Source organism: Motacilla alba, chromosome 1, assembly GCF_015832195.1.
Source record: "Motacilla alba alba isolate MOTALB_02 chromosome 1, Motacilla_alba_V1.0_pri, whole genome shotgun sequence".
In the NCBI taxonomy this organism is placed as follows: Eukaryota; Metazoa; Chordata; class Aves; order Passeriformes; family Motacillidae; genus Motacilla; species Motacilla alba.
Genome location: NC_052016.1, coordinates 104,537,224 through 104,548,646, shown reverse-complemented (window position 1 = coordinate 104,548,646; position 11,423 = coordinate 104,537,224). Strand labels below are relative to the sequence as shown.

At 45.3% G+C, this 11,423-nt stretch overlaps 1 protein-coding gene across 1 annotated transcript; it reads right to left on the bottom strand.

Annotated features, from left to right (window-relative positions):
- Window positions 1-3,978: 3,978 nt before the first annotated feature.
- On the bottom strand, window positions 3,979-10,323 carry CLDN34 (claudin 34). The gene is made up of 3 exons (XM_038154559.1): window positions 10,283-10,323; window positions 6,069-6,199; window positions 3,979-4,701 (listed from the first exon to the last, which is right to left on the bottom strand). The coding sequence occupies exons 2-3, from the start codon at window positions 6,093-6,095 to the stop codon at window positions 4,003-4,005; spliced, it is 726 nt and encodes a 241-aa protein (XP_038010487.1). The 5' UTR covers window positions 6,096-6,199; window positions 10,283-10,323; the 3' UTR covers window positions 3,979-4,002.
- Between the last annotated feature and the right edge of the window lie 1,100 nt (window positions 10,324-11,423).

The window sequence follows — 11,423 nt, the reverse complement described above, 5'->3', positions numbered from 1 at the left end:
TCCTCCAAAAGATCCCTTAAAGATCTCTTCCAGGAGCATTCCCATAGATCAAACTCTGACTGGGTAAGCAAGCACCGGAAAAGATCTAGGAGATCGGTAGGGACAAATTCAAGGGATGTTAATGTAGCTTTCATCGTACTTTTAAAGATTTCACTATGTCTCCCAAATTCTGATTGGGTTTTACATAGTTCACGTTTTGTTTGGTATGAGAAGGGTTGGTAGGTCCTAGGACCAGCCCTACCACCATTGTATTGGACCGGAGCTACTGAGGGAATTACTTCTTCCAGGGTTTGGATGCCAGTTTTTTTTGATTCGGCTACACCCTCATGGGGACTAGATGAGGGACTAGCTCTCCCCCCAGCCGCACCGCCCTGGGAAGCAGGCAGGGGTTCGCCCCCCACCCCCCTCCCTTGGGGACTGGTAAGGGGTACCCCCCCTACCCCTGCCCCACCCACCCCGGCACCATGGTAACCGGAAGGAGGGACGTGCCCTCCCCCTGCCCCACCCCCGTGGGGGCCAGGCAGGGACCCACCCCCCCAGCCCCCGGCCCCACCCCCCCAGCCCCCGGCCCCACTGTCTTGGGACCTGGGCAAGGGGGCGTGGCAAACAGGAACAGGGAGGGGGGCGGGGTAACCGTGGGAACCAGGGGCGGGGTTACAGAGTGACGTCATGAGGGGCGGGGGCAGGGAGGGAGGGGGAGGAGCGTCTGAGGGGAGGAAGGGGTTGTGAGACCGGAAGGGGTTGGGGGAGGGGACAGGTGGGCGAAAGGGATTGTGGGAAGAGGAAAGATAGCCTGAAGGCTCAAACACGTGGATGCCGCCATGTTGGGCTTTGACCACGCGGTCGGCAGTGTCTGGAATGCCAACCATGTGGTCGTAGCCATTTTGGGAATGGGGGGGGTCAGCATGCGAGATTGGGGTAACAGGAATTAGGTTGGAGGGGTGCGGGGAAGGTGCTCTGTCAGCCTGCGCACAGCCAGCAGAGCCAGGGTACTGAGGGGGGCGAGGGAGGCCAGGGGAACAGTGGCAGTGCCAGGTACCCTGTGTTTGCCGGCATGCCTCGCTCGACCCTCTCAGTTCGGGGGCAGAGGGTTTGGGAGGAAGGGTAGGGGAAGCTGCGGGAGGGGAGATTTGTTCGGGCTGTCCTTTCAAATCCCTGTTTAAGATTTCTTTCCGAATTAAGAGGAATACAGGAAAAAAGTTAGATACAGTTGTATCACCCTGTTCTGCTTTTACAGTTAACAAGGCTCCAATTTTGTCCCAGGCAGAGATTGAGTCGATATTTTGTTGGGAAAGGTGAGGGAAATGAAAAGATATCCAGCGAACAAACCGTTTTAAGACTGCTTTTGAAACTTTAACGTTTCCACTACTTAGGGTATCTAAAACTAGGGAATAAATGCTTCTCTGCGTTGCGGAAAGCTTAGCACCCATTCTGATGTTAACTGGCTTCTGCAACACTGTAATCCACCTTCTAAAAAGCAAGCGCTAACAAGAATTGAAAGCACTGAGTCCACAGCCAATCCGAGAAAGAATCCGGGCAGCCTCCCCCCCCTTTCTCTCCGGGGGAGAGACGAAACTGCTTGCGTGCGAACCGCGCGGGTTTTAAAGCCGCGGGCGGCAGCTGCCGGCTGCACGGCTGCCACGTGGCTGCCACGCGGGAGCTCGGAGCCGCCTGCCCCGCTCGCCGGGTCCCCCCGCTGCCTGGGAGCGCTCGGTCACGGCAGAAACACGAGCCGAGGCTACCCCGCCGCCGCTCGCGCCGCTGCCGCGCCGAAACCCGCCCGCGCCGCTTCTCAGAGCCGCGCGCCGCGGGAACTCGACCGATGGAAGCACGCAGCTCCCGGGACCGCGCACGGACCCTGCCGCAGTGCCGGAGCCGCTCTGCCCGCGAGGAGAGACCCGCGGGACACTCACAAACCCCGACTATCGGGGCCGGACCCTTCCCTGCACCGGGAGCTCACCCCCACACTCTTGAGGGCTCTCCCGGGGTCCCCCTATTACGCAAGGGGATATACTCACCCCTCCTGGGGACAGTGGATGACTGGGATAGCTAGAAAGAAGTCTCCGTCCGAAATCGGCCTGTCGTGGGTTGCGACAGGGTCCCGATTTCACCCTCTGACGTCCTTGCCGACAAAAACGCGACGAAGAAAGGCAGAGGAAGGTGAAAGTCCAAAAAGCTAATATAATCCACGCGTGTGAATTACCAGCTACTGCGTGCCGTCTCTGACCGAAGTGGGAGTCGAAAACACGTTGGGCGCCACCTGAAGGAACCCGTGGGTTTCGGGCTGTAAATCCCCCCGGCTAGCTTGGGATTTATGCCCGCACGGATCCTACATAGACGAAGTAAAGGACGAGAAGCGCTCTCTCTCCACGTGGTTCTGATGTCCTGTTTATTAGCTGGAAAGGGACATCTGCATCGTAGGGTTTCCAGGTGAAGGAGAGAGAGGGAACGCCCAACTTAAGGGACATTTATACCCGCGGAATGGGAGGCGGGGACGGAAGGCCACACCAGTGGGGAGGGAAAAGGGAGGGGTTTCAAAGGACAAGACCACAGGTACAAGCCTCAGGTGTATCTGAGGGACGCACCATTTGAGAAAAGGGGGGAAACATTTGTATAACACAACACCCAGTGCAGAACATCTAAATACCTATACAGTGCATCACAACAGTCCTGGTTTGTTGGCATTTTGCCTTGTCTTGAAATGTCCAAAAACTACTAGATTTTTAAAAAAAATATTTTCTTCTTTCTACTAATCTATGAGTATTTAAAAAAAATGGAGGACAATTAAAAGAGTAGAACTAAATTACTTAGATTTTTGTAGCATTTTTTAAAAAATGTAACAACATTTTGAAGATCTCTTTCAAGAGATCATCTGTTTGTCAACATTGTTGGCTCATTCCTCCCAGTCTCTAAACTTTTTTTTTTTTTAATTGTCCTTATTGCAGTATTTGGGAAATTTCTCTTTCTTTTTTTTTCTTAGGTGAAGTTTGGTTATGTGTGCCACAGTTAGCAACTGTGGTTACTGTGGCCATTACAGTGGGTTAAGAGAAAAAGGTTTTCAGGGAGCATGTAATCTCCCAGCCATTTTAGGCATCTTGGAAAAAGGCAGTCTTTGTCTCTACATTGATTATAAACAGAACCTGAAGTGACCGGTTTGGATATAGATTTCTACATCAGATGAATCATACCTTGAAAGTTGCACTGAGTACTCCTGGTTACTGAGAGCACTGATTTTGACATTAGTTTTGTAATAACTTGTACAAGTTATTTCCATCTTTTGCAATACCTTTGGATTCAGTGATGTGTCAGATGAAGAAGCAAACACTTGTAGACTTTTTGGCTCTGCCTCCGTTAGGAACTAAAGAGCGCACCTTCCCCACAGGCAAACATGTTGCAACATAAAATGCAAATAGCTTGAAAGAAAAACAGAAGCAATAAAAGAATGGCTCTTTATGTGCCCTAGAGGAAGAGGAGAAACTGGCAAGACATTTATAAGACAATTCAGGGAAGAGTCATTTGACATAACCATGATGACAATCATATTACTGGTTTTAAAAGTCTTGACTTGTTGCGAAACACACTTTGCTACAGATGTAACTAAATAAACAACAAAAGAGCTTAGTACTGACAAGGAAAGAAATTCACATTTAACACATGTTACTTCACATTTTTCTTATGGGACAGTTCATTCAAAGTCAGCTCTTTGAGCATGGTAAATATTTTACACCAAAAAAAATTAATCTATAATGTTTGTATATACAAAAGAGGACAACTGGCAAAATTTAATCACATTTGCTGCTCAACAACAGTTATCTCAAAGACAAACCTCTGCTAATAGGTGAGTACTAAGGTGGTGACTCAACTGATTCATATAAGAAAATACCGTGGCAACTATAAAATAAAATTAAATTCTGCAGTTCCTTAACTTTACAACTACTCATGCTGCTGTCCTTATCTCTTAACTATGCTCTTGTTCTGAAATAGCATGGGGGATTTGTCCTGTCAGGATTTCGTGACAGTGTTTGTAATCATGGGAAATCTGTATGAGAGAGAAAATGTCCCACTTAGCAGCAGGAGGATGACAGCCACAATCCCAACAGGAATGGCAGCACCAGCTTCCTGTGCCGCTGGACTGGAGGGCATGTAGTAAGAAGGAGGAAAAGCTATGCTCTGGTTGTGAGTTACAGAATAGAAATTCCAGCTCACGGGAATCAGGACACACAGACCAGCAAGTATGTAGAAGAAGCCACCCACCAGGAAGAACGGGGCAATGAGAGTTTTGTGAGTGACTCCCATATACACATTCCTCAGAGCAAATATTGTAGCAGCCAGTCCCAGCAAGCCCATGAACATGGCGATCAACAGGAGACCCTGAGCAGCGTAAATTTCATGGGGGATAAAGGAGTCATAGCCACTGAATTTATGGCAAAACTGTTCTCTGTAGCCAGGTGAGACGTAAAGGTAACTGATGAAGCAGACTTTCCAAATCCCCACCCAGGCAATGCCAGAGGAGATGACGGTGGTGTTGTCCACATGCCACACTCTCCATTCCACAATTCCCATTGAAATGGTGCACAGGATCCAGCCTATGGTGCCCAGAGCAAAGGCAGCAAGCTGGAGGTGTGAGGTGCTGACCAGGGAATTCATCCTTTGGAGCTCTCCTGCCCTGTCACAGACACAGTTGCCATGCAAAGAGAGCCACTGCAAAGAAACAAAAAATAAAAAGACAAAGGCAGTTATTATTTGGGTGAATAGGTGAACCTGTCAGTGAAAAAGAGAAAGTGTGTGTAGAAGGAAGATGGCAGTCATCTTTCCCCAACTTTAATGAACTGTTGAAATTTAATATCCACAGACAAGTAATATAGAGGTTTTAATTCTGTATATGTCATGGTATCACACAGAGGAGAAAGAGTCTCTGATTAGCTCCCCTAAAGATCTCCTTTTTACATTCACAAAAGGAAAATGGATGGGTTGTTTTCCAAGTTATTTGTTAATTAACCATTGTGTTCAAAGATCCTTTAACACATTACTTATAATCAGGAGCCCTAGAGTTACTGGCTAGCAGGAACAAAATCTGAGAAAATCCTCAGATTCCTGACTGTTGCAAGAGAGCCTACGGAGCAGAATCTGTGCTCCTTTCTCCCAGCAGCTGTGGCTTTGATGCTGGAGCCCAATCTGTACAGACTTCAGCTTTTGTGCTGTCTTTACTGAGAGCTGCTGGGACCAGTGGCAGGCAGAAAACGCCGTAGTTCAGAGGCATGAGCAAATCCACACCACGAAGTCTAAAAACAACCACTGAACTTTGACCATTTTCAGATTAATTAGCCATGAATGCATTAGCAGAAATATTTGAATTAATCAGAAACCTAACACTGTGCAGGGGCTGGAGCCTGGATATGCTGTCATTGCTTTCCCACCCTCAAACTTTACTCAAGTTTTTTTTGCTGTTTTACCTTTGCAAATCCCATGTGTTTATAAATTGCCCAATTTCCCTAGTTTGAATAATCCTAAAACTATGCTGGAAAATATTTTAGTCATTTAGATGTAAGATTTGTTTGCTAACTGTACTTCTGAGTGCAAATTAGGGCTTTATTTTATTAAAAAAAAAAAAAAGAAAAAATATATATAAACAAATCAACACTTAATTTCCAATGTCTTTTGTACCATCTTTTGAATACTTACAGGAATGATCTGTGATAGGTGAAGATGTGGTCTCAAATTTACATCAATCTAAAAGGTTCTAGGGATCTGTTTGTTTCATAAGATTTCTAAAATACTTTTTCTACTGCTCCTATTTCATTCAAGACTGGAGAAATACTGTACCAAGTTGACTCTAATAAAATACATCTGCCGCCATATTTTGTGGATTAAACAATAAACATAAAAACTAAAGCAACAATTTTTCTATTTACTGATCTTAAGGTAACCAGATTCAGTTGGCAATACAATCTAGTTGCAAAAATCCACCTGTGGAAATCTTAAAAAAGAACTACCTTCGTAACAATATGGCCTTAAGCAGACAGTGTCCCTGTGTCCCCTTCTCATACCAGTGCCCACTACATACTTACTTCAGTCCTGAAGGTGATGCCAGCCATGAGAGGATGGGACAGAGTGATTTGTGATGCCAGACAAACACAGCAAGATCTGCAATTTTATCATTTTGGCCTCCCAGTTCATCTATGTATCTCCAATAGATTTCCTGTGGGATATATTAATCACCATTATTGCAAGTGTACATTTTATCCTCTCCAGCATGGAGAAAATTGCTCCAGAAGAGTCTCTTGTATGTTTATGTACTTAAGCTGAAACCAATTTATAAATGCTTTTTCAGTTTGCTGCATCATTTACAAATAATGCAATTAATTTACAAAGTGATTACAAAGTCCCCTTTCTAATTGACTGTTTTTAGCAGGCATGGAGCACAGTAGCCCCTCTTTCTGTCCCAGTTTCTCGAGACAGCATCGTTTCTGTTCCTGTCTGGTGCTGGGAAGGTGCTGGACAGGAAAGAGGGCGAGCAGAGGAATCCCATGCTGACTCCATTCGGTTTCTCTTGGAATTAGTGGAGCACAGAGAAGTCAAGCCCAAACCACGTGAAGATTCCATTTTGTGTAGAGCCCGTATGGCTGTAACACTTCTTGTGTGCATCATAAACATTCATTTAAACAACCGGCTGCTATCAAGGTCATAAAAGAGATGTCAGCAGGTGAATCCTTATCAACAGCTTTTCAGAGTACATTATCAGCATATAACTGCATTGATTGAATGTACCCAACTGTCTGCTCACAGAATTAAATAAATGTGATTCTGAGCCCACTATCAAACCTGCATGTGCTGAGATACTTAGAATCATGCCCATTTTAATTATAAAATTAAAAAGGAAATTAGGGAAAGATCTTTTTCCCTTTAAAGATTCTCAAAAAACAAAAACAAAAACAAAAACATGGAACAAGCAAGCACACAGGATGAAAGATTTTAAGGCTTATACAAAAGTTCTGAGAACACTGGAGAATAACCAGCTAACAAAGATGGGCTTTAGATGAGTTATCAGGTGTCTAGACACACAAAAAATTGCTTATGTAGGAAATGATTCATTTTGGCTCATTTCTCCACACCCTGCCCACTGGAGCATATTTGATACAGCCTGGTATCACTGACTTCGAGAAAAAACAAGGTTCAAAAGAAGTACTTTTGAAATCGATTATGAAATTAAATGACAGTTTTTATACTTTTCTATTTTGGAAAATCAAACAGAAGCCTATACTTAAAGACCTCCTGGTACTAAGATTCAGCATGAACATAAGGAACAAAATATCAAGGTAAAAATAGTTACAGGATTTTTCTTGACATAAGAAAACATGTCAAAATTACAAAAAAAAGTTCTAGTTCCTTATTTCAGTCTCTATCACTGTGAATATTAATAAGCACACTGCAGGTTTTGCTGACATAATGAAAAGCAAGAGGTTTGTATCACTTGCCAGAAGCATTGAATTTAAAGGAAGCCTTTGGGCAAAGAGGATCAGGGAAACTCCTTCTCTCCCAAGTGTAGAAAGAGACATTGATTTTTCAGAACTACAGTGGCAAGTATTAAAAAAACAAAACAAAAAACAACAATGAAAACCGAATAAGACATTTCTCTTGCAGATGCCAAATAAAACTGGGAGCGAGCTGCAGAGGGCGTCGTCCTCCAGGATTTCAGCCGCTCCAGCGACTCCCTTGCTGTGAGGCCACAAGAGGGAAGAAAGGAGGAAGGGAAGGAGGGGGGGGAGGCAGGAAGGCAGGAAGGCAGGAAGGAAGGAAGGCAGGAAGGAAGGAAGGCAGGAAGGAAGGAAGGAAGGAAGGCAGGAAGTGGCGGAAGGAAGGAAGTGGCGGAAGTGGCGGAAGTGGCGGAAGTGGCGGAAGGAAGGAAGTGGCGGAAGGAAGGAAGTGGCGGAAGGAAGTGGCGGAAGGAAGTGGCGGAAGGAAGGAAGGAAGTGGCGGAAGGAAGTGGCGGAAGGAAGTGGCGGAAGGAAGTGGCGGAAGGAAGTGGCGGAAGGAAGTGGCGGAAGGAAGTGGCGGAAGGAAGTGGCGGAAGGAAGTGGCGGAAGGAAGGAAGGAAGGAAGGAAGGAAGGAAGGAAGGAAGGAAGGAAGGAAGGAAGGAAGGAAGGAAGGAAGGAAGGAAGGAAGGAAGGAAGGAAGGAAGGAAGGAAGGAAGTGGCGGAAGGAAGTGGCGGAAGGAAGTGGCGGAAGGAAGTGGCGGAAGGAAGTGGCGGAAGGAAGTGGCGGAAGGAAGGAAGGAAGGAAGGAAGGAAGGAAGGAAGGAAGGAAGGAAGGAAGGAAGGAAGGAAGGAAGGAAGGAAGGAAGGAAGGAAGGTAGGTCACAGTACGCTGAGGTTCACAGCAGTGCCTTGATCAGGGCTTTGTCAGCTTTCCCCTCAGCTGGACCTTGGGGCTCACCCTGCACAAGTCTCTGTCCACAGGAGGTGAGTGATGCAGGTGCTGAACTTGGCTCAAACACCAGCAGTGCCATTCCTGTGGATTGCAACAGAGGCATCCCTTTCGGAAAGGAAGAATTGGATCTGCCACCAACTTGTCATCCACAGGAAAAAAAACCCCAACAAACCCAAACAAACAAACAAAACCCCCAAGATTTTTTTTTTTTAAATTAAATTAAAATTTCCGGTCCCTGTGCAAACGCCCTTTTCAGCCTTCTGGAAGAAAAATGGGAAAGCTCAGTCCTGTGCATGTTTGAGCTGTATTGGATAAAATACAGTTCAAAGCTCAGATCATATGGCAGGCTGTGCTAACACAGACAGCACTGGCCAGTTTCATGCTTTAGTAATTACATAAATATTTTGAATTAATTTAATTAGTGTAGCAAGGTTACCTATATGGTCTGAGTAATACAATGATATAACGCAGTCACTAGGTGAAATATCCTAAGGCAAATGAACTCATATTCAGTCAGCTACAGGAGACCTGAGTAATTAGGTGGTGTCACTGGCATGAGGTTCTTGATTCAGGAGCTCACTCAGAGCTGTAGATTTCAGCATTCCAGCTTTGCAGACCAGCTACTTCATGGGATGGAGTCAGCCTACAAAGGCAATGTGGCCAGCAGGAGCAAGCTGGGTCTGTGTGATGTCTATGCCAGTGGATGAAAAGCATGACTGAAAACCCCTTCCACCAAAAGAAGTGAGAAGTTGTTTTGAGAGGTGGCCACAGTAGCATCTTTCAGTATCCCATGATTTCACCCACATTTTCATTTAAAATCTACTCAGTCCAATCCAACAAGCACCCCAGTAGCTTTTGGGGATAGTGTTTGGAAAGTCTAGAAACAGTAGCTAAAAACCAGAGACCTGCTTCTACAGGCTTCTCACCTGGCAGCCATTTTCTCTCTAAATATATCTTTCGTTTCCTTCATTTGGAAGGGCTTTCCTTCAAAGCTATGTTTTTAACTAAATACCCTAGTACAGTAAAAGCAAGACAGAATCACAGAATCATAGGATGGTTTGGGCTGGAAGGATTCTTGAAGATATCTTGTTCCAATCCCCTGGCTGTGGGCAGTGGCACCTCTCACCAGACCAGGTTGCTCAGAGCTCCATCCAACCTGGCCCTGGATGCTTCAAGGTCTGGGGAGTCTGCAGCTTCTCTGAGCAACCCATTCCAGTGCCTCACCCCCCTCACAGTAAAGAATTTATTCCCAGTATCTGATATAACCCTATTGTCTTTCACTGGAAGCCATTCCTCCTTGTCCTATCACAGCTCCTGATGAAGAGTCCTCTCCAGCTTTCCTGTGGGCCCCCTTCAGATTCTGGGACGCTGCTCTGAGGTCCTGACACAACTTTCTCTTCTCCATGCTGATCAGCCCCAACTTTCTCGGCCTGTCTTCATAGGGAGGAGTGCATTTAAATGTAAATTTGCTAGCATTCAATGCAAATTTGCACAGAGAAGACAGAAGCTACTAGTAAAAGATGATACTTGTCAGTGTATTCATCCAAAAATAGAAACTTGAAGGATCCTTTTGTATTTATTGCTGATTTTACTTAAATTACGCATTGCACAGTGAGTAGCTTTTTTTCTTTATGAAAAGTATGTTGAGCCATTGCACATGGACTTGAGGGACAGAACGAGGCATGAGTTTCCCACTCTTAGCTTCAAGAAATGGAGAGAATGCCTGAGAGCCATGGTGACTTTCCTACAGCTGCAAGCTTGCTTCTAGGAGAAAAAAAATGAAAGCAAGCTGCTCTCACAACTCCTAAGCAGTTTCATAGAGGGGGGTTTGGGTCATCTGTGCATCAGGCTTACCTTTAAAATGGCTAAAATGAAATGTTGCAGTTGAATAGCTCTGTTCTTTGTGGCCACAGCCCCACCTCCAATTATTCTCAGCAGCTGGAAAAAAAAAACAGAAATTGAGCTATCTTTTAATTTTGTCAACACTTCTTTTTCTTCCAGTAATTGTTAGTTACAAAAGGCTGGGGCTATGATATCGATTCTGAGGGTGGAGAAACCTCATTTATACCAAATGCATTTCACTTCTGCAATTAATACTGTGTCTTCCAAGCTGTTTTAATTACATTCAGTAGTCTATATGCATTGATTGGGCTTCAGATCTGCTTTCTAAAACTCACCCTGCCTTAAGTTCCTGAAACAGAGACTTAAAAAGCCCTGCAGGTAAATGCAAGAGAGAAAAAAACTACCATACTCTCTTAATTCATGCATTTAAATATAATTGGGCCTTTGAGGTTACTGGGTCTCAGGCTCCTTCCTGGGGGGATGAAGGCCTGTGCAGGGACAGATGTCCAGATTCTAGGGTGGCAGAAGGAAGTGTCCCCAGCCACACAATCACCTGCAAGACTTGTCTTTAAATTCATAATTTCATATGATGGGTTGAGAGCAAGAGGGCTGCAGCTTTCAGGCATTGAAGGGAGTTTGCTATTTAGGAGAGGTCCTTTGGTTGGGGTGTGCTGGGTATTACATTCCCCAGCAGCAGCAGCCCCTCTGCAGTATCTCTTACCCCTCTGGGACCTGAGGCACCAGGCAGAGCTGGACAGGTCAGTCACCAACACCTGGCACGTAAGATCTCAAACACTGAAACTGCAGGGAAATAGGAGATGGAGCTGCATCTTCTCACAGAAATTTGTGGAATTCTTACACAAATTGCATGATCTTTGACATGATAATCAAAGTGATTAATGCCTTAGGATCCTTGAGTTTGAATGTGTCTAGAAGAGAGCTTCAGAAATGTTTTTTATCCTTCTGCTGTCACTGTTTCAGCACAGCTCTGGCTGAAGGACAACTTTGTCTATGGCCGTCTACTTCCTGTGGTCCAGCCCATAAGAGTTGCCACCACTGGCTGATAAATCAGTCTATTCCTACCTTCTTCAATAGACATTTCAAACAGTCAGTGTGGCAGTTCTTTCGTTCCTATTTTCCTAGAAATAAAATT